The 23,684-nt window shown below is 36.5% G+C and overlaps 1 protein-coding gene across 4 annotated transcripts in view; it reads right to left on the bottom strand.

Moving 5' to 3' along the window:
- Positions 1–23,684, bottom strand: part of pde2a (phosphodiesterase 2A) — a 140,883-nt gene that overhangs the window by 86,200 nt on the left and 30,999 nt on the right. The window contains exon 3 of one of the 4 annotated variants that reach the window (XM_065280313.1): positions 23,323–23,404. The exons of the other annotated variants lie outside the window; for them this stretch is intronic. Coding sequence (XP_065136385.1) covers positions 23,323–23,370 — 48 coding nt within the window. The 5' untranslated portion in view covers positions 23,371–23,404. The remainder of the gene's footprint in view (positions 1–23,322; positions 23,405–23,684) is intronic. 4 annotated transcript variants of the gene reach the window in all.

The following is a 23,684-nucleotide window of genomic DNA, read 5'->3' as shown; positions in this document are numbered from 1 at the left end:
TTGTGCGTGCGTGCGTGCGTGTGTGTGCCATCAGAGAAGTTGATAAAATAATCAAAGGCATTGCAGATATGTGGGAATTTATCTTTGTCTATAAGCAAATAAAAGTGAACAAACACTAAAGAGCTGACATCAACTTTTTATTCTGATCTGTCTTTCCATGGCTTGCCTTCCACTTAACACAATGCAGGTGTTTTCAGTAATAAAATAAAAAAAAATGACATTTGGAGAAACTTAAACAATGCTTAAACAATGCCAACGTCATATGCCAAACCTGAATAAACTGCATAAAATTAATGATAAAAATTAATTTGTGATGTGCACTGCAAAAAATGATTTTCAAGAAAAAATGTTCTTAGTATTTTTGTCTTGTTTTCAGTAAAAAAATATCTAAAAATTCTTAAATTAAGATGCTTTTTCTTGATGAGCAAAACTACCCAAGAAAATAAGTCTATTTTGTAGACCAAAAATAAATAATCTGCCAGTGGGTTAAGCAAACAAATCTTGAACCTTTTTCTTAAACACTAAGGGGCGGTTTCCCGGACCAGGATTAGCTTAATCCAGAACTAGGCCTTAGTTTAATTAGGAAATATAATTAGTTTTAACAAACATGCCTTACTAAAAACATTACCTGTGTGCATTTTGAGGTAAAACAAAGGGCACTGATGTATTTTAAGATATGTAAGTGCAAGTTGTTTTCAGTTTGGAGAGCTCTTAAAACTGTTTAAGTCTAGGACTAGTCTAATCCCTGTCCGGGAAACCGCCCCTAAATTCAAGAAAAATTCAAGAAAAATTAGCTTACCCCACTGGCAGATTTTTTTGCTCGTTTTATGCACAAAATCACTTAAATTTTATATTTTTGCTCTAAAACCTAAACTTATTTTCTTGGGTCATTTTGTTCATCAAGACAAATCATCTTAATTTAAGAATTTTTAGATATTTTTACTGAAAACAAGACAAAAATACTAAGATTTTTTTTCTTGAAAATCATTTTTTTTTTGCAGTGTGTCATCAGTTGTGGTCTTGACCGGTCTTGAAATAATATTCCAAGTCCTCTTTTTCCGAGACCGAGTAAAAATGTGGTCAATTCCAAGATGAGACCAAGACCTTTAAAAAGTGGTCTTGAGACCGAGACCGGTTTCGAGAAATACAACACTAGTTTACATGCACACACGTCTTATGCCAATTATGCTTAACCCTTAGTTTAAGTTCAGATTTTAGCAACACTTTTAATGTTTGGGGTCAAAAAGTTTAATATATGCTATATAACTTCAAATTTAAAATAAAATGTTTTTTATATATACATAAATTGTTTATTTAATAGATTAATTTATATGAAAACGTATCTTTTGTAGCACATAAATTAAGTGTATATTTAGTAAAAAAAAAATAGTAATGAAAATTATATATAACATTTATTTTATTTAAGAACACTTTTACCAGTTTTTTACATATTAAAGGCTGAGTGCACGATATCTGAGAAACACTTTGTAAAAGGGAGTCATGTGGACTACGAAAACACACTTGTAGCCAATCAGCATTAAGGGGCGTGTCTACTAACCAAAGTCGTTGCGCATGTGTGGGGCGTGTCTATCAAAAGAAGGTCAAGATTCTATTGGTGTAGGGGTGTGTTTGTTTAGATGATTTCAAATATCAACATTGGCTTTCAGAGATCATGCACCGCGCCTTTGATAGTAAAAAACCCTCATTAGATCAGTTTTATATGAACACTGTGTGAAGTATGTACATTTATATACTTGGCAGACACTTTTATCCAAACTGAGTAAAAGTAACTTTAAGTCAAAATGTATAAAGGAAAAGTCAAAAAGTAGGTTTAAAGATTTTAAAATACAATTAGTATAATTTTCAATTTGACCCCAAACATAATATGAGGGTTTATAAACTGATACGGTGTGGGGTCATGTAAAGGCGTAAAATGATTTTCTTTTACTGGGGAAAGCTCATAAACGGTGCAAGTGTTTTGCTTATTACCCTGATTTTGTGTTACATTTAAACACCGGCTTTCATGCCGTTTGATTAATGTGCGTATGTCTCCACGTGTGAAAGATAAATGTGACACATAGTAAGCACAAAGTAACGCATAACATTTCTTGTCCGAATGTAGTGTACAATGGAAAGGTTTAGCCCATATATCTTTAAAATATTAAAAAAGAAAAGATTAAGTGCAATTTTAGTCATAAGGAGAAGACTGACTATATGTTGTGAATACTCGAAATGTATTTATGAAAGTTAAACAGTTATAAATAAAATACGTTTAAGAGACAGTGCTATACAAACATACATCTGATGATTATTTACACTTGCACTTTTTTATGCAATGTTTATAGTTGAACTATTAACATTTGTCTCTTCTAAGGTTAAACTGCAATTATTTTTTAAATATTAAAAAAGAAAATATGAGTTTTCAGTAATTAAAAGACAAATACTGGATACAAAATCTGCACATCTTTTTTGAAAATGCATGTTTTTTAAATGGCCATTACAAAAAGTAACAAAAACATATGTTATAAGTAAAAGTAAAAGATATATAAAAGGTAAAAAAGGGGTAAAAGTTTGGCCCGCATCATATTTACATTTAAAAAATCTGTCCCTCGAAGAAGAGTAGTTGAAGACCCCTGTTTTACACCACGCACAAGAGTAGAGACCTGTCAATCATTACGGATTACTCTGATCTATTTAATCCTAAACGGATTAGCATCTGTAAAATGTGTTGCAGTATATTCATAAGGATTTATTCACACTGTGATATTTTTGGTCTCTTTTAGAAAAAAATGTAGCAATCCAATCAATGTCGTCTATGAATGATGACGTCACAGCTCTAAATGATAAACACCATCAGTATCTGTAAGAATCACATGATGTTTATCCAGACTGTGATAAGATATTATCTCTACACAACACAAAATAAACATTTTATGATCTCACAATAACATAAATGAATTCAGTAAAGTGTAGAAATACTGCTAGCGTCCATAAACGTTAACAACAAGCCTTCGACTGAGATTAATAAGAAGAAGTGAGGTGTCCATCTCACTCCTGACACCCAAATCTCTTCTTCATTCGTCTTATGCAATCAGACACAAACACAAAAGGTCAAAGAGAGAGATTCATGTGCAGTGAGATTGTGTTTTAACACCAGATAAGTGCTGACAAGTCTTCACTCGCAGTGAGATTACCGCTTCAGTATGAAGAACACTCCAGAAAAACCACCAGAGAGGTCAAATCTCTCCAAACACTCGCTGAAGAAAGCTTTTAACAAGAGACTGGAACCTGTCTTAGGTACAGAAACCACAGACTTCTCTGGCATCAATTTTTATTTCCCCATATAAATGATTCACGATGTGATTTTAAGTGCAAATAAATGTCAAGCTTCGAGTTTACAACTTTCCACTCCAGATGGAACATATGAGAGATTTTATAGACCTGAACCGATAAATATCATGACTTACAAGAGAGACAAATATGGACACGAGACAAGAGAAGATAAAACTATCAGCAAACAAAAGAAATGAACTAATGATGGGGGTGAGAAACATTAATTCTGAATAATAAATAATAAATGTGCCCAATTAAAATCTACAACAATGTGCAAATAATTATCAATGCCAAAGATACTTCTGTTTATGCTGTGATTGGTCAGCACCTTCAGGGTAAAAATCTGCAGTAAATGCAGCACAGGTCTTAAACACACACACACACAGACGCACACAAACACGTGTGTGCTGCAGCCTCCGGCTCTGTTCCCGTGGTGACCGGAGAAACGCATCTCGACAGAGCTGCAAATCACCACGAGCAGCCCGGTAACCATCACCAGGGAGTCTGTTGTCGCGGTAACTAGAAGATGACAGGCGGATAGGAAGGCAATCTCTCAAGTGACGAGTTTGACCGCAGGGAAATGAAGCTAATGCAGCGGCGACTCCCGGGGCGAGAACACAAAGACTTTAACCCCTAGAGGAGTCCGACTCATCTCACCAATAACAGCAGACCTATTCAGTTGAAACCCCTATAGACCCCATCATATACACGACATTCAGAGAATTACTATAGTCCTGAAGTAGACTAAATGACCATATGAGCTCAGCTGTTTTTCAGACTTTAGTCCAGTAAACAGCTATTTATCAAACACGGTGATCTGATAAAGCGTGACATCTCACTGTGCTGTGTTTTAATGTGCTGACTCAATCACACACACACACCTTAAAATGACCTCAATCGCTCTCTCAGATAACATCTTAAGACCGGAGTATAGGCTGTTTTTTAACATACAGTATAAGCAAATGGTCGAACGCACAGCCTTGCAAAGTATAGTTTATTTGACAACACACACGTTTGACGCATGCACATTGCGACAAAATGCAATGAATCTTTTAGGCTACACTACATTCTCCTGTAGATGCATATGCGACCTATGCATATGCTGTTAATCCTAATTTTGTTTTAACCCAAATAAATAAGTATACTTAACCTAAACCATGAAAAATTCCTCTGTTACACAAGTTTTTTAGTAGTTTTCGCTCATTCAAAAAGAAAGTTTGAGTTGAATCAATTAATTTTGGCTTATTTAAATAGAGATCCCAACTCTCCCGAAAGTTTCAGGAGTCTCCTGCATATTCATAGCGGTTCCCTGATGCCTGCAGATAAGTTACAATCTCCCAGAATCTAGAGCAAGCGAGTGAGCAAACCCTGTAGCGCGTGTACGGCAGAACAGAAGGGGGAGACCTTGCGAGTGCATTCTGATTGGCCTGTTTCGGTAAATCAACCAATCACTTGTCAGTTTGGGCGGGCTTTTATCTCTAAAATAATGACAATCATGCACACTGTACAGTTTGAAACAGTGACTTTAGCATTGCTGATGGCGGGTAAAATGATTGTAAAAGACATGTTGAGGTGAGTTCAACAAGTTTAATTTCATGTGCATGGCTGTTTCTCAATTCCAAGAACGCAAAGAATGCATTCTCGTGAAGATCAGTCTTGCCAGGCGACCTTGGAAGAACAAACTCAGAAGGTCGCGAGAACACAGAACTCACTTGTGAGAATTGAGTTGTGTGCGATCTTCCTGTTGGTCATTGTTTTGCCGCAATGACTTCTGGGGCGTAAAATGATTTCAGTGCGCAAGTCTGCACTCGATGCATCCTCGATATCAAGAACACATCAGAGTATTTTCATGCGTCCTCTGTATTTGTGTTCTTGAGAATTGGAATTGAACTTCGACCGTTAATGATGACGTAGAGCGAGGACACAAGGACGCAAGATCGCTGAAGAACGCATATTGAGAAACAGACAATATTTTTCAGGTTGGCTAAGTGGCCACATGAAAACAACAAAACTCCTTAGACCTGTTCAAAGTTGCAATGGAATATAAATAAAAACAGTTTTCATAAATAGTATAAGCAGTATAAACAATTAGTATTTTTGTCTTGTTTTCAGTAAAAATATCAAAAAATTCTTAAATTAAGATGTTTTTTCTTGATGAGCAAAATGACCCAAGAAAATAAGTCTAGTTTTTAGACCAAAAATATCAAATTTAAGTGATTTTGTGCATAAAACAAGCAAAAGATCTGCCAATGGGGTAAGCAATTTTTTTCTTGAATTTAGTGTTTAAGAAAAATTTTCAATATTTTTTGCTTACCCCATTGGCAGATTTTTTTGCTTGTTTTATGCACAAAATCACTTAAATTTGATATTTTTGGTCTAAAAACTAGACTTATTTTCTTGGGTAATTTTACTCATTAAGAAAAAACATCTTAATTTAAGATTTTTTTGATATTTTTACTGAAAACAAAACCAAAATCCTAAGAATTTTTTGCTTGAAAATCATTTTTTGCAGTGTAAATACTAAAAGTGATTTATATATTTGAATACAGTTAACAAATAATTGGGTTACAATTTGGTTCATTAGTAGTTTACTAATAGTTTACTAGTTTACTGCATTAGTTAACATGAACTAATAATGAACTGCGCTTATAAAGCATTTTTTTATATATTTGTTAATGTTAATTTAAACATTTACTAATACATTATGCAAATCTTGTTTGATCTCATTTGTTTTATTTTGGGGGGTAGAGGTCTTCAGGATACCTCCCTGAAATTACTCTACAGATTGGGATGTTTGATTTAAATCTCCGGATTTGAAATTTTTCCCATCATGCATTGCAGTATAAAAAAGTATTTTTCAGTGAATGAAAAATTTAAAATGCCTGTTCAGCAGTCTTAAGTATATTTCTTGTTTGTTTAATAAAGGACAAATTGACATGTTAAGGGCAGCGAGTGTGTTTTTTAAGTTGAATCAAGGGGTTTGAAAATCCGGTGGTACGCGTACAGTACGAAAGAAGAATGAATGAGCAAATGAAAAAAACAACAACAAAAGAAAGATTGAATGAGCTAATGAAAGAAAGAAAACAGAAAAAAATTAACAAAATAATTACTTAAGAAAAAAAGAACAAACAAAACAACAAAAGAAAAATAAATGATTAAATGAAATAAAGGACGAACAAAACAACAAAAGAAAGAATAAATAAAAGAAAAAAAACAACAAATAAACAAAAGAAACAAAGAAAAGCAGAATGAATGAACAAATAAAATAAAGAACGAACAAAACAACAGTACACGTGCACTCTTCTGATGGCGTAAATTTTGTCACGTGCACTGTATGCCGACCCTCGCGTGTGCATAAAAACCGATCTATACTACATATTTTAGACATTTTAAAAGCACTTATTGACTTTATTTAATAAAAGAGAAAAACTCTCAGGTTTTAGTTAAATAACACAATATCTTATCTGTAAAAGAGAGTCGCCATGACAACAATGACACCAGTATGTCTGTCTGTCTCTCTCATTCCATCTGTCTGTGTGAAAATCACACCAATCTGAAACTTTACCTGTGAAACCTTCAAACTCACAAACCTTTGACAGATTTTATCTTCATTTACAATTTAAAACATGTTGCTCACCGTCTCACATCATCTACATTCCTTCACTGCTTCCCATATCCAACACGACAGATGGAAAATAATGGGAGTCTGTGTCTGTGTGTAGTGTGTGTGTTGAATTTAACAGGTCAGTGATAAGTGTCTGTGCTGAAACAGCCTCCAATTCTAATACAGTACTCCCCAAATAACAACACACGGAGAGAGAGATAAATGATAAAGTTGCATTATTGGATCAGATAAGATCCTTGAGTTAACATAACTCATTTTACAACAAAAATATATTTACCTCTCATTACACCTTACACACTATGTAGACATTATAAATGGTCGTCATGTCATACAGTTCTTAAATAACATGTTGGTTATAGAAGAAACACAACTAGTGTTGAGTGCAACTACACAACACACAAATCATCATTCTTACACACCCATCAGTTCCCTTATGAAGGGTCAACGCTGCCGTCTCTACGGTAACAATGTGCTTAGATGGTTGTCACGACGACAGCAGCGGCGATGTAGTGAGTCATGAGAGGAGAGAAAGTGAAAGAGCGGCGAGAAAAACTGCTGCTGTTTATTAGACAAACGTTGACTTTCAGCATCCGGAGAAATGTGACGTTAACGACCTTTATTATCAACCTGCTTACATCACTTCTGCACCCTGTCGCATCAAACATGAGACAGAAACTAGTCTTTTATTGGACAGGACTTGTTAAGGATTCACTGTGGTTGACTCATCCACTTCATTATCTTCTCTGAGTAAATCAACCAACATTCAATTCAGTCAAACAACTGGGTTTCATCAACTTCTGTCCTCAGAAAACACTCAGAGACTGAAGATATGATAAAAGAGACAGTGAAAGAATGAATAAAAGAATGAAAGAAAGAAAGTAAGAAAGAAAGAATGAAACAATGAAAGAGTGAATAAAAAGAAAGAATAAAAAAGAAAGAATGAAGAATGAAAGAATGAAAGAATAAAAGAATAAAAGAATGAAAGAATGAAGAATGAAAGATTTAAAGATTGAAAAAATGAAAGAATGAAAGAATGAAAGATTGAAAAAATGAAAGAATGAAAGATTGAAAAATGAAAGAATGAAGAATGAAGATTGAAAGAATGAATATTGAAAGAATGAAAGAATGAAGAATGAAAGATTGAAAGAATGAAAGATTGAAAAAATGAAAAAATAAAAGAATGAAAGATTGAAAAAATGAAAGAATGAAAGATTGAAACATTAAAAAAATGAAAAATTGAAAGAATGAAAGATTGAAAAAATTAAAGAATGACATAATGAAAGCTTGAAAAAATGAAAGATTGAAAAATGAAAGAATGAAAGAATGAAGAATGAAAGATTGAAAAAATGAAAAAATGAAAGACTGAAAAAATGAAAAAATGAAAGAATGAAAGATTGAAAAAATGAAAGAATGAAAGATTGAAAAAATTAAAGAATGAAAGATTGAAAAAATGAAAGAATGAAAGAATGAAACATTAAAAAAATGAAAGAATGACAGAATGAAAGCTTGAAAAAATGAAAGCTTGAAAAATGAAAGAATGAAAGAATGAAGAATGAAAGATTGAAAAAATGAAAAAATGAAAAAATGAAAGAATGAAAGAATGAAAGATTGAAAAAATGAAAGAATGAAAGATTGAAAAAATTAAAGAATGAAAGATTGAAAAAATGAAAGAATGAAACATTAAAAAAATGAAAGAATGACAGAATGAAAGATTGAAAAAATGAAAGATTGAAAAATGAAAGAATGAAGAATGAAAGACTGAAAAAATGAAAAAATGAAAGAATGAAAGATTGAAAAAATGAAAGAATGAAAGATTGAAAAAATTAAAGAATGAAAGATTGAAAAAATGAAAGAATGAAACATAAAAAAAATGAAAGAATGACAGAATGAAAGATTGAAAAAATGAAAGATTGAAAAATGAAAGAATGAAAGATTGAAAAATGAAAGAATGACAGAATGAAAGATTGAAAAAATGAAAGAATGAAAGATTGAAAAATGAAAAAATTAAGATTTAAAACAACAAAAGAATGAGCTATAAAAGGAAGAAAGAAAAAACGTACAAAACAACAAAAGAAAGAAAGAATGAACAAATGAGCTAAAGAATGACAGAAAGAGTAAATGAATGAATTAAAGAAAGAAAGAAAGAAAGAAAGAAAGAAACAACAAAAGAAAGAACGAATACGCTAAAAAAAAATTAAAAAAGAAGAAAGAAAGAAAGAAAAAGAAAGAAAGAATAAATGAATGCAAGGAAGAATGAATAAAATAAAAACAAAGAACGAACCAAACAATGAAAGAAAGAATGAATGAATGAACAAATGAGCTAAGAAAGAAAGAAAGAAAGAAAGAAAGAATTAAATAACAAAAGAACAAATGAGCTAAAGAAAAAATTAACGAATGCAAGGAAGAATAAATTAACCACAACAAAGAATGAACCAAATAACGAAAGAATGAATGAATGAACTAAAAATAATAGAATGGGTGAATGAACAAATGAAAGAGAGAACAGATGAAACAAAAAAGAAAGAAAGAAAGAAAGAAAGAAAGAAAGAAAGAAAGAAAGAAAGAGGTGTAGTTGAATGGGGTAAGTAAAGGCTCCTGAGGATCTGCTGGAGATGAAGATGCTGCAGTCAGTTTAGACTTCATTACTCACACAAACCTAGTTACATAGTTACTAATGTAAGATGAGTAGAGTTACATTAGGACTAGTTACTGACCTTTAACCAGTAAGACTAAACCACAAACTTTATCACAACACAACTAGATTATCTATTAAAGATAAGTGTTGATCTTCAGGTGAGTAGTGTCCATCATCATGAGATTTATTTGATCTCTTAAACATCTGTCAGGTGAAAATCTGACTTTAAATAAACCAACAGCAGCACACAGTAATCTCTGAAGATCATTCACATCTCTCACTCTCTTACTAATACTAATGTCAGATCCAGAGCTTTAATAATGATAAATACATGAACAATACAAACACCACTACTGTCTTTATATTTCAGAAGTAATTCACACAATAACTGGAAAGTTTCATCTTGAATAATATTTCTTTAAGTACAAGAGAGTTCAGTTCAGTCCACAGACAAAACTAAAGTATGAAGAAACCTGAACGCTTCACAAACACACACATAGATTTCTCCTCTAATGACAAAAACACTTAACCAAACACAAGAGAGGCCGAGGAAAAGTCTTTATTTCCAGTAGAAATCTCTCAACATCTTTAAGATTGATGTTTCACTGCAGTTTGCCAGAAGGGTTTCGTTTTTTATTTAAGATCAATTCTAGAGAACCGTCTTTCTCAGAAAATTCTGAGATTTATTTTGTCCAAAGGACATTCATAATAAAAATATTTGAAGTATTTTAAACATGTTCATGACCGAATCTTCACTAACACACGGATCAAAGTCGCCATGACAACCGATGACATCACAAACGAGCGGGTCTGTGTGGAAGCGGGCGGAGAAGATGATGGAGAAAAGACAAACGCCTGATTTATATTGTGCTGTTTCACTGTAGGATCATCACCTCAAAACTACAGCCAAGATAAATCACACATGACAACTCTTTAACTTCTAACTAACCCATCATACCGCAGATAATAAACCACACATGACATACAGTACAGCAGATAATAAACCACTACAGAATACAGAATACTTACACACACATCAAATAAACTCATCGTATGGAAAAAAACACTCACAGCAAAGAAAATCATACACCAACCCTAATCATTTGAGAATAAAACTATTGAGCTACACACACACACACACACACACACAGACACACAGAGACAGACACACACAAACACAACACACACACACACACACACAGAGACAGACACACACAAACACAACACACACACCTGTGAGAGGTCTCAGATTGAATTACTGCTGTGTGTAACTGTTATACACCAGACCTCTTACTTCGTTTCTTCTTTTAATTATCACTCGGACAGACACATATTAATAGAACGGTGTGTGCGTTTGTGTGTGCATTTGTGTGTGTGTGTGTGTGTGTGTTTGTTTTAATGGAGTTTAATTCCTTATGAGATTACAGCAGCAGTTACTGTACTCACAGAGGTGTTTGCACTGTTAACCCTCATTTTGTTTTAACACAAATAAATAAGTACACTTAACCTAAACCCAGACATTTTTTTGGTTTGTTTAATGCACAAATTGTATTATTTCTCTCATTCAACAAGACATTTTGAGTTGAATAAATTTATTTTAGCTTATTTAAATCTCTGGATATGAAAAATTTATTTTAACTTCTCTTTGAAAGGCAAAGATTGCAGAGTTTCCTTTCGAGGGAACTCCACGCTGCATCAGGCATATGGGAATGCCTACAGCGTTGGTGTCGTTTGGGTTTGTATATTAAATTAGACCAATGGTTGTGCGTGACTTCACAGGCGGAAGCCAGAGAGCATAAGAATGAACAGGAACGCCCACTTTAGCTGGCATATGCCAAAGCAGGTGTACAGGTACGCCGGAAGTATGGCAAAAGAGACACAGCGTCTCATTACCTTCTCAGGGAACAGAGGTTCTATACTTACCTAGAGACGTTCTCTAACATTCCAAGTTTTAGAAAACTATGTTAAAATAACAAAGTTTCTCATATTGTTAACTGACCATTTGTAGAACATGAAATGTTTTGTTAATCTAACATGAATATATTGCTGGAACGAGACATTTTACATTTAGTAAAATTCCTGTTTAGCAGTGTTAAGTAGATTTAACTAAAGGTATCTGTTTGGTATTGACATTTTAGGGCAGCGAGTTACCCTGTGTTTTTTAAGTTGAATCAACTTGTCTGGGTTTACAGTATGTGTATAACAGACTGATGTGCATTGACATTTTTCTAATATTTTATCATGATCTCATCTCATCTAATACACACACACACACACACAGTATTGATCTACTGGTTTCCAGTGTTTCATAATTATGGTTTATATCGGTCTCCTCTGAGACTCACAGGGCCACAGAAACAGTGATCCATAAGTCACACGCGCACACACACACAATTCCATAGACGTAATGCATTTTATACTGTACAAACTGTATATTCTATTCCCTTCCCTTAACCCAAACCATCACAGAAAGCATTCTCTTCACATTTTCAATAAACAGGAGGTGGGCGGGGTCCAGGAAAAGATCGCAACAATTAGCAAATAGCAACATGACCCAAACGATCTAATCAGTACTCGATGGACAATTCAAGTCCCGCCCTACCTTTATTCAGTTTAGAAGCCGGTTTCACTCGGATTTACGTCACTACAGGGAAAATAAGACAATCACTACTTCAGTTTCATGGCGACTTTAAAGGGGCCTGTAACAAGACTTTTTTTTAAGATGTAAAATAAATCTTTGGTGTTCCCAGAGTACATATGCTAAGAATACCACATAGATAATTCATTATAACATTTTGTAGGTGTGAGCAAAACTGTGGCATTCTGGGTGTGTCCTTTAAAATGCAAATGAGCTGATAATGCAAACACTGATCACCATAATGGTGGTTTGTTGGAATTGAAACTAAATTGTGCTGGGAATTATTTTCTCTCTCTCTCTCTCTTTCTCTCTGCACTAAATGGCTGTGTTGTGGTTGGATAGTGCAGATTAAGCAGCGGTATTATTATAATAAGGAGAGTCAAATTTCAATGACTTATTTTTTCACTTGCTTGCAGAGAATGGTTTACCAAAACTAAGTTACTGTGTTGATTATTTTTTTTACATTTTCTAGGTTGATAGAAGCACTGGGGACCCAATCATAGGACTTAAACATGGAAAAAGTCAGATTTTCATTCCATGGCGACTTTAAGATGACACATTACCACATTTTGTGTGCATTCTTTTCAATTAAACAGCCCATGGTCAATTACTCCTTACATAACATCTCATTTCATACCTTTGGTTTTGGAGAGAAATGTGTTAAGGCCTGTTCATGATAGACTCACCCAACAGCACATATCTCACATAACACACACACACACACACACATAAACTACACAAAACAAAGACAGACAGACAGAGAAAGAGAGAGCAAGAGAGAGACAGACAGACAGAAAAAGAGTAAGAAAGAGAGCAAGAGAGAGCGAGGGAGGGAGGGAGGGAGGTATAGTACAGTACAGATTGAATGTGTAGTAGATCTGATGAAATAATCAATCCTCTTTTAATAACCTACTTCCTTATAAACTCTCTCCATCTCCTTTTGTGAGTCTGTGTGTGTGTGTGTGTGTGTGTGTGCGCGCAGAGTTTTATGGAAGAATATTGGCAGCATTATTCAATGTAAAATGGCAATGCATTTTGTGTTTAACATGGTCAAGCATAAACTGTAGGAAAATTATCATTTAATTGTAACTTCTCTAAATGTATTTACATTTACAGGTAGGACACACAGGATTGCATTTTCATTTACATAGCGCTTAAAAGATGTAGCAAAATTCTTTGTGCATTTAAAAATGCATTCCGACGTCGACCACGCCCCGTCCCTGTCAATCAGCTGCAATACATGACTTTCATTGGTTAAAAATGTTTTTTTTAACCAATTTACCTCTTTGTACTTCACATAATTCATCCAGCAAACATCAAATAAGTTACATAAAGTAATGTAAAGTAGTGACAAAGTTTGTGACGTTCACCCTTTGATTTCATCAGATTCAGTCTGTTGGCTGTACTTTATTATCTCAGCAGTTTCTGTCTCACACGCTGGTCCATTGATTTGAGATGTTTGGGCTTTATGACGACAGTTAAGTGTGAGTCCATGACTTAACTTGATTCATCAGCACGCTGTCTGACTTTAATAACTCAGATATGAAATTTAAATCATTTTCTCAGAGTATGAAGGCTGTTGAAAGGTCAGACGGACTATGAGTCTTTGTGTTTCTGGGTCAGTCGTCTTCATTAAAGGAAGGCCAGATATGAGGAATCAAAGTACTATTCATATGGGACCTCATGTGATTTAGAAATGACCCCCCTACATCTGAGTTTCGTGTGGCCCGTTCACACGGGATAAGCAAAGCTTGTGATTTTACTTAAAGGAACAGTATGTAGGATTGTGGCTAAAACTGGTACTGCAATCACACAACTGGTGGCCAATACACAAAATGACAACATAAACATCAGTTGAGGGCTGAAACTCCACTTTTTAAATGACAATATCCTGGCCGGACCACTGTTGTCAGTGATATGAGTATTCTTACATACTGTTCCTTTAAATGTACTAACTTATATTCTGGATATGATGTTGAGGCTTTGCGTAACACAACACTGTGACATGCAGTAAAAGGTATCTATGTCAATTAGAGTTTTTGTCCTAATGAGCCGCGTCAAGCGTCAGTGGATTCTATTTAGAAACGTTTCTGAGATGACGCAGCTGACAGCTCCGCCTAACTCAGATCTCAAATAATGACAGTTCTGCACATTTTTAATATTAATAATCAAACATGGAAGAGCAGAGACTGATTAGATGTTTAAAATCAGAAATATATAACAAATCCCTCGAGTTTCACAAGGAAAGCCATAAGAGGCGGAAGGATGCGTCTCTGTATGTGTGTGCGCTCTTCAGCTGCAGAGTGAGAGGTGCAGAAACAGAAAAAAGAAATAAAATAAAAAGGTGCACACAGGTAACAAAAGCCTTGAAACATGATATACAACACCACCAAATCCTGCTTAAATTACAGAGACGGCGATTCACAAGGGACTAATATTATCATAGGACCTCAGTGTTCGGGGAAATTTGGAAGGTCATTTGCAGGGGAATTTTTTTCCGACATGGCCGATTTGCATGGCATAAAGAGCACAGACAAACTCTGCAATTATTACAAATCACCAGAGGTTTGTTTTATTAATCAAAATCAATGTCTTTATTCATGAATATGTCCTCATTGGTGTCAAATGACCTCTGCCAGTGATCTGACTTTTCTTTGTAAGCTTAGAATTTCTCCTCTTTACTTAAATTGAATGGGTTCAGTCCAAGGTTCCGCTGTATTGATAAACTATAACAGCAGAGAGGGACAAAAAGCACTAGCCTACCAATGCGTTTCCACGATGCGTTTTCGTTCAGAACACGTGAACCAACTGAAACGAACAAGGAGATCATTGAGTATGTAACAGCTAACGTAGTTGCAACACGCATTTGGAAAAGCGAGGCGCTAGAGAGCACTATTCGTTTGAATGCAAAATACAATTTCACCACTAGATGGGGTAAATCCTTCTTATTGTCCTTTTAAAGTAAATTAATTTTAACAACACTAATTTTATTAACATGTGATTAACGCAATGCCCAATTTCTGACCATAGGCCTAGCACAGTGGTTCTCAAACTGGGGTCCGGGGCCCCCAGGGGGGCCACGAGATGGTGCCACAGTGGCCCCAGTTTTATAACATTTTATAAAATACATTCATTTATCATGAATTCTATGTAATTAAACCTAAAAAATAAGGCTAAAAACCAACAGCACTACTTTGCATAACTTAATATGTTTTGTTTAATTAAAATGTTAAATTTTAGAACAGTTTTTTGTCATAAATTATCTCTGGGGGGGCCGCGAAGGAATGCACCATACACAAGGGGGGCCGCATGCGGAAAAAGTTTGAGAACCACTGGCCTAGCAGTTTTTGGATAAATTTAGGCGCAGCCTTAAACAGTAAACAGTCACGAAATCTTTAAAATGATCTTTATTTGAAGGTTTTCTGAGAGGTGTGCTGTCCTAAATGCTTAACCTAACAAATGATGCGTCTCCATCCACTTGTGCATCTGAGATTTTGCTTTCAATTGAGATTTTGACTTATTTATTATAAACATACATTTGCATAAAGCATCTATAATTGTCTATAAAGCATCTATATTGTTTATATTAATAAATATATTTATACTACGAATCTGTTAAATCTGATTAGCCGATGAACATGCTGGGTGTGCAATTATTTTCTGGGAAACACACAGCGAACTTAGTTCCAGGCAGCTCTCTTGACCGCATTACAGTTACGTATTACTTCACGTAGTTAACTGTAATACGGACTAACAAAAACAACATGACAGACGATTTCCGAGACAATAACAACGCTGTTTAGAGACGAACAGAGGTAGCCTCGTTCACACAATCTCTCTCTCTCTCGCTTGCCCCTCGCTTGCCCTTTCTCTTTCTCTCTCTCCCTCTCTCTCTCGCCCTCTCTCTCTCTCTTGCTGTTGCTCTTTTTCTAATAACTTCATTAATAACTGCATTAGAATGCTCAGCGCCTCAAGCCTCCATTGCCAGCTTTAAAATGACGTTTTGGAACAAGCAAAAGAGCTGTTGGATGAGACACGAAAGAAATAGTCCTACTCACAATAGCGATTTAAGTACAAAAACCAGAAGAATCCCTTTAAACATATCATGTGATCGATGTCTTGAGGTGTAGTAACTGTAGTATAAGTGGAATAATTGACTCTTGGCCATTGAATTATTAAAAAGTAATGCAGCACTTCGGGTGTGCATTATTTTTCTAATAATTCAACGGCCCGTCGTCAATTATTCCTTACATACTGTACGCAGTATCTTTCTATGTATCTACCTACTCAACTGTATCTATGATAGCTGGAGTACAAGAAGATGACAAGGTAATGATTAAAAAGAGAAGCAATTATGAATATTTAAAATGTAATGTTCATAAGACTCTATTGAAGCTGAAGTGTAATGATGTTCACGTTGCTTGGCTCCGTTCTTCTCAATGTTAGCCTGAAGCTGTGCTCATTTTTAATAATACTAATCACACACACACACACACACACACACACACAGCTCATCTGCTCCTCTCAGCTCTCCCGCTTATTCACACACTTTCCTCTATGTGACTTCTGCCAAAAACACATTTGAAAGGCAGAAGAATTTTGCATAAATTAAACGAGACACGTTTCAGAAATCTCTCAATTAATAGAGAGCTAACCCTTACCTAACCCTAACCTAACCCTAAGCGCACACATACACACGCACACACATTCAAACACACGAGCAGGAAGGATCTGGGCTGCTTGTTTAACTCTTCCTGTGAGAGAACCTGCTGTTGCTGTTGGATTATTGTTCTGTGTTTAGTTTTATGTGCTTTTGTGTTGATATGAAAGTATTGTACGTGCCAGACTGCAGCTGCTTTAACATTCAGAGACTCTGCTGCACTTTACTTCATCATTCATTGAATAAATCACAGCACACTTTATTTCTCCAGTAATCGGAAAGAATCTAAAGTTATTTTTGTGTTCCAGCGATGTGTTCCAGCGAGTTTATTAAAGGTCATCATACTTCAGGTTTTTTTTCTTTCTGTATATGAATAGATGCTTGATTAAGAGCTCCGTCCAGTCGCGCTCTCTCTATTAATGACATTTCAAATGCTGCTCTTTCATCTCAAAGAGGCTTGGGCCTCATTATATTATTATAAAAGCAAAATACATCAAATCTCAAATATATAATTGGGGCTGCAAAACGATTAATTGTGACTTATCGTTTGCAGAATAAAAGTTTTTGTTTACATCATGTATGTGTATAATAATTCTGTATATAAATACACTGTCATGTATAAGGGAGGACAGAACCCAATTGCAGACAGCTCGTAATCAAAAAGACCTTTATTAATTACAAAAACACCCTCGAGGGGGCAAACATGAGAGATTTAAATAGAGGAAAATTAAACTAGGAAACAAGGGTAGACAGGTGTGAGAATAAACTAATAATGAAAAATTAACAAGGGGGCGGGGTCAAGGCGTAAAACAGGCGAGAACAAGCCACACAAACACAGAAGACATGACTCTCTACACAAAAACACGACAACAATAAAAGCTGCCATGATCATGTCACATAAAATACCTAAAAAGACATAAAGGTTTTATAATTTATATTATATACTAGGGGTGTCACAATTCTCCAAATGCATGTGTGTGTATTTATATATACATAATTATAATACACAGTACACATATATCATGCAATCAAAAACTTTATTCTGCAAAAGATTACTCACGATTAATCGTTTTGCAGCCCTAATATTAAATCAGACTTTTTTCATGTATAAGTGCAATAATTGGGTCCCCAGTGCTAGAAAATGTGAAAAAGATCAACCTAGTAACTTAGTCTTGGTAAACCATTCTCTGCACGCATGTAAAAAATAGCTCTTTGAAATTTCTCTCCCCTTGTGATGTCAGAAGGGGATCTTATTTTAATAATACCGCCCCTTAATCTGCACTATCCAACCACAGCACTGCCATTTAGTGCAGAGCGAGAGAAAATAATTGACAGCACAATTGAGTTTTAATATATTTACTGATCACCATAATGATCACCATTATGGTGATCAGTGTTTGCATTATCAGCTCATTTGCATTTTAAAGGACACACCCAAAAACGGCACATTTTTGCTTGCACCTAAAAAGTGTCAATTTTAAGATGTTATAATAAATTAAGTAATGTTTACGTTTTTTTTAAATTTTGTAATTCATTTTAACTATAAATATGGAACAATAAACAAATAATTTTAATGTGATTTCCTGTTTAATATGGGGAATGCTAAAGAAATGTTGTTTTATTTCTTCTGGTAAAAATGTTTTCATTGATTTGAATACAATAAACTGAGCTGAATGAAACAAAAATGATGGGTGCAAAATTATATGCAGGAATTCAATGTGGACACAAAGACTTACAAAAGAAACGCTGTGTGAAAATGAGAGCGAGGAAACAGAAAAGATAATGGCACAGTAAAACTGCATAAGGGTTTAATTTACCATCCATTAAACAACAGAGACAGAGAGACAGAAAGACAGAGATGAGACAGAGAGACAGACAGACAGAGGTGAGAAAGAGATGAGACAGACAGAGATGAGACAGACTGATGGATATAAATGACCAGAGTTTAACTGCTGATGCCACACAATCACATTTACTGAGCGTGTTAGATTATTTTAAGCTCTCTGATCAACATTAGCTATATTTCTTCAAGCCCATTTGATTTTATAATGTACAAACAAAACATAACCGGATGAACCACACACACACACACATATTAAATTAGACATCACAGGGCTGTGGGTTCGAATCCCAGAAGGGATGAATCATGTAATAAGACGGTTTAATGCCAAGAAAATGTCACATCGGATCGACAACCATCTGCTCAATAACCAAACATGTGCTTTATGAAATAACCCAACATCAATATTACAGCGAGCGAAAGATCATCTGCTGGTCCGTGTACTGACGTAAGCACAATCTTAACTTTACATTCAAGATGCTTGCGTTGAATAAACTGCCACTGAGGTAAGACAAACTCTTTATAAGATGATATTACTGTATAATACACAAATGTGCTTCTCATTTAATTGCATTTTTTGCACAAACCAAGCACTGATTTGTTATTAGTCATTCATCTAAGACACACTAGAGGACTCACAGTGAAAGTTGATTATAATGTGAGCGTCGTGATGAACCACCTGCAGTATACACAGCGTTTACTCTACAAGTATTTTTGTAATATAAAAAATATCCATCATTTTAATATTGTTGATCTAGATTACAAATGCAAAAGGCGGCCTACTGATAAGATGTTTAAATGATCTGCCTGCATCAGCGAGTATCACATGAATCAGACAGACAGATGCATACACGCATGCATGTGTTCAGACAGCAGTATCTGATCTCCAGCGCTATAGAAGCGACAGAGCGAAAACTCACTGCAGCAATCTATCAACACCAACAGAATAACATGCAATTACACCGTAGATATAGAGATATGCCTGAAATAACAGAAGATATGAAAGTCACAAATGCATGAGAAACAGATGAAGGAGAGCAGGAGGTGATGATGCTAAAATGCTTTCATACACCATCTGTTCTTTCACTGTATTTCTTTATCTCATCTCTCTCTCTCTTTCAGTAGCATACAGAAGTTTTTCACACTCTCAGAGATTTTACAAAAAGAGAAATCCACACACATACTTGTACAGGATTTAACCCTATCTTCCCATCTTGTCTTAGTAACAAGTGTGGGTCAGTAATCCATCATCAGATCAAATCATAATATAATGGAATCTATCGGCATGTGCTGTTCAGTATGTGCTTATGTGGGCTTTCACAGTCACTGTGAATCATTTCCGATCAATACACTGACTGACACAAAAAGATCTTATCAGTGTATTGATCACCACTGAGAGTCACCTTTTCCTGTCTGTGCGTCTCTGTGCACATCAATACACACTTTCAGATTATGGCTGAATAAGACAATGAGATGTGTATACAAAACTGTTTAAGAGAAAAACAGAGAGACACAAACATGCAAAAATTCACAGAAAGATGCAAAAAGAAACAGAAAGATGCAAAGAGACACAGGGCCACAGAGTGGCAATAGAGAAAAGCATAGAAACACAGACACACACACAAAAAACTGAAAGACAGAAAGAAAAAGGGGCGCAAAGAGATGCAGAGAGACACAGAGAGATGCATAGAGACACAGAGAGATGCAGAGAGACACAGAGAGATGCAGAGAGACACATAGGGGTGCAGAGAGATGCAGAGAGACACACAGGGGAGCAGAGAGATGCAGAGAGAAACATAGGGGTGCAGAGAGATGCAGAGAGACACAGAGAGATGCAGAGAGAGGCAGAGAGATGCAGAGAGACACAGAGAGATGCAGAGAGACACAGAGAGACACAGAGAGATGCAGAGAGACACAGAGAGACACAGAGAGATGCAGAGAGACACAGAGAGATGCAGAGAGAAACATAGGGGTGCAGAGAGATGCAGAGAGACACACAGGGGAGCAGAGAGATGCAGAGAGACACAGAGAGACACAGAGAGATGCAGAGAGGTGCAGAGAGAAACACAGGGGATCAGAGAGATGCAGAGAGATGCAGAGAGACGCAGAGAGATGCAGAGAGAGGCAGAGAGATGCAGAGAGACACAGAGAGATGCAGAGAGACACAGAGAGACACAGAGAGATGCAGAGAGACACAGAGAGACACAGAGAGATGCAGAGAGACGCAGAGAGACACAGAGAGATGCAGAGAGACACAGAGAGATGCAGAGATAAACATAGGGGTGCAGAGAGATGCAGAGAGACACACAGGGGAGCAGAGAGATGCAGAGAGACACAGAGAGACACAGAGAGATGCAGAGAGGTGCAGAGAGAAACACAGGGGATCAGAGAGATGCAGAGAGATGCAGAGAGACGCAGAGAGATGCAGAGAGAGGCAGAGAGATGCAGAGAGACACAGAGAGATGCAGAGAGAGGCAGAGAGAGGCAGAGAGAGGCAGAGAGATGCAGAGAGACACAGAGAGACACAGAGAGATGCAGAGAGACGCAGAGAGACACAGAGAGATGCAGAGAGACACAGAGAGATGCAGAGATAAACATAGGGGTGCAGAGAGATGCAGAGAGACACAGAGAGACGCAGAGAGATGCCGAGAGAAACACAGGGGATCAGAGAGATGCAGAGAGATGCAGAGAGACGCAGAGAGACGCAGAGAGAGGCAGAGAGATGCAGAGAGATGCAGAGAGACACAGAGAGATGCTGAGAGACACAGAGAGATACAGAGAGACACAGAGAGATGCAGAGAGACACAGAGAGATGCAGAGAGACACAGAGAGATGCAGAGAGACACATAGGGCGCAAAGAGATGCAGAGAGATGCAGAGAGACACAGAGAGATGCCAGAGAAACATAGGGGAGCAGAGAGATGCAGAGAGAAACAAAGGGGCGCAAAGAGATGCAGAGAGACACAGTGAGACACAGAGATGCAGAGAGACACAGAGAGATGTGAGAGAAACACAGGGGAGAAGAGAGATGCAGAGAGAAACACAGGGGAGAAGAGAGATGCAGAGAGAAACACAGGGGAGAAGAGAGATGCAGAGAGAAACACAGGGGCGCAGAGAGATGCAAAGAGAAACAAAGGGGCGCAAAGAGATGCAGAGAGACACAGAGAGACACAGAGATGCAGAGATGCAGAGAGACACAGAGAGAAACACAGGGGCGCAGAGAGATGCAGAGAGAAACAAAGCGGCGCGAAGATATGCAGATAGACACAGAGATGCAGAATTGAATTGAATGAATTGAATTGATGATGAATTGAATTGAATTGAGATGCAGAGAGAAACTTAGGGGTGCAGAGAGATGCAGAGAGACACTTTGTCATGCCAATAAAGTTGTTTGAATTGAATTGAGATGCAGAGAGACACAGAGGTTGCAGAGAGATGCAGAGAACAGAGAGTGACAGAGAGATGCAGATAGAGAGACACAGAGAGATGCAAAGAGACACAGAGAGATGCAGAGAGAAACATAGGGGCGCAGAAAGATGCAAAGAGATGCAGAGAGACACAGAGAGATGCAGAGAGATGCAGAGAGACACTTTGTCATGCCAATAAAGTTGTTTGAATTGAATTGAGATGCAGAGAGACACAGAGGTTGCAGAGAGATGCAGATAACAGAGAGTGACAGAGAGATGCAGATAGAGAGACACAGAGAGATGCAGAGAGACACAGAGAGATGCAGAGAGAAACATAGGGGCGCAGAGAGATGCAAAGAGATGCAGAGAGACACAGAGAGATGCAGAGAGAAACAGATTGACAGAGAGATGCAGAGAGACAGAGAGTGACAAAGAGACAGAGAGACGCAGAGACATGCAGAGAGACACAGAGTGACAGCGACATGCAGAGAGACACAGAGAGACAAACAGACACAGAGTGACAGAGACAAGCAAATAGACAAAGTGATACAGAGGCTTAAAGAGAGAAAAAATGAGCATGTTGTGATGTAATGAACTTTAAATATCACCTCTCCAAGAACATAAGAAAATCTCCTTATAAGGAAATGTCCTCTATTTAATTAATGACACGACATTATTCAAATATTTGTCACAAATGTAAAGACCTGCTGAAATGCCTTGGAATGCACAGCATCATTTGATGTGGTGATCTCATTTTAATTGAAACAGAAAGTCAGAACAGAGCTATCGATGGGAACTGTCCCATTTGATTGGACATGGAATTTGAGGAGAAGCTGCAGTATAGGATGACATCACAAAAAATCTTTTTAGTGCGCGTGGTAAACTGTTTTAAATGCTTATATCTTATGTATGCATATTTTGTCAGCATTTTGGACCATACCAGTTTATATATACTAAAAGGAATAAAGTTACATTTTGATTTCAGGGAGACTTTAATAGTTTTATAGCTCAAAATGCGTATAATCTGCACAATCAATTGAGTAAATGCCAAAGAGTGGGTGGAGTCAAGTCTTAATGAGCTCATTATAGTGATAATAAGGTTTCATAATCTACAGGAGGGTGATGCTAAAACTAAAATCAGCTACTCTGAAGCACACGGCATCACAGAAATGAGCGTGTTCGTACCTGTACTGCATCGTGGCGTGTGGCGCTGATGTAAGCGTGCCGCTGCATTGGGTTTCTCTGGAGGTCTGATATACACTCAGTGCTGTTAAACGACAAAAACAGCGTGATGCAGAGAGAGAGAGTGGAAGAGAGAAGTGAGAAAGAGACACAGAGAGAAAGAGAGAGAGACCCGCCGCAAACCACAGAATGAGGACTAAAGACCAAAGACCAAACAAATGGGACGGTCTGACCTGAGCACGCTTAGTCAAGGGTTTAATAAAAATGCAGCTGTCACACACACACACACACATACACACACACACACACACACACGCGCACACACACACACACAGAAGCAGCTCTGTTTGACTCGGCACATTCTG

Source organism: Paramisgurnus dabryanus, chromosome 8, assembly GCF_030506205.2.
Source record: "Paramisgurnus dabryanus chromosome 8, PD_genome_1.1, whole genome shotgun sequence".
NCBI lineage: Eukaryota > Metazoa > Chordata > Actinopteri > Cypriniformes > Cobitidae > Paramisgurnus > Paramisgurnus dabryanus.
The sequence above is the reverse complement of the archived record's forward strand: the minus strand, read 5'-3'. Positions and strand labels throughout refer to the sequence as shown.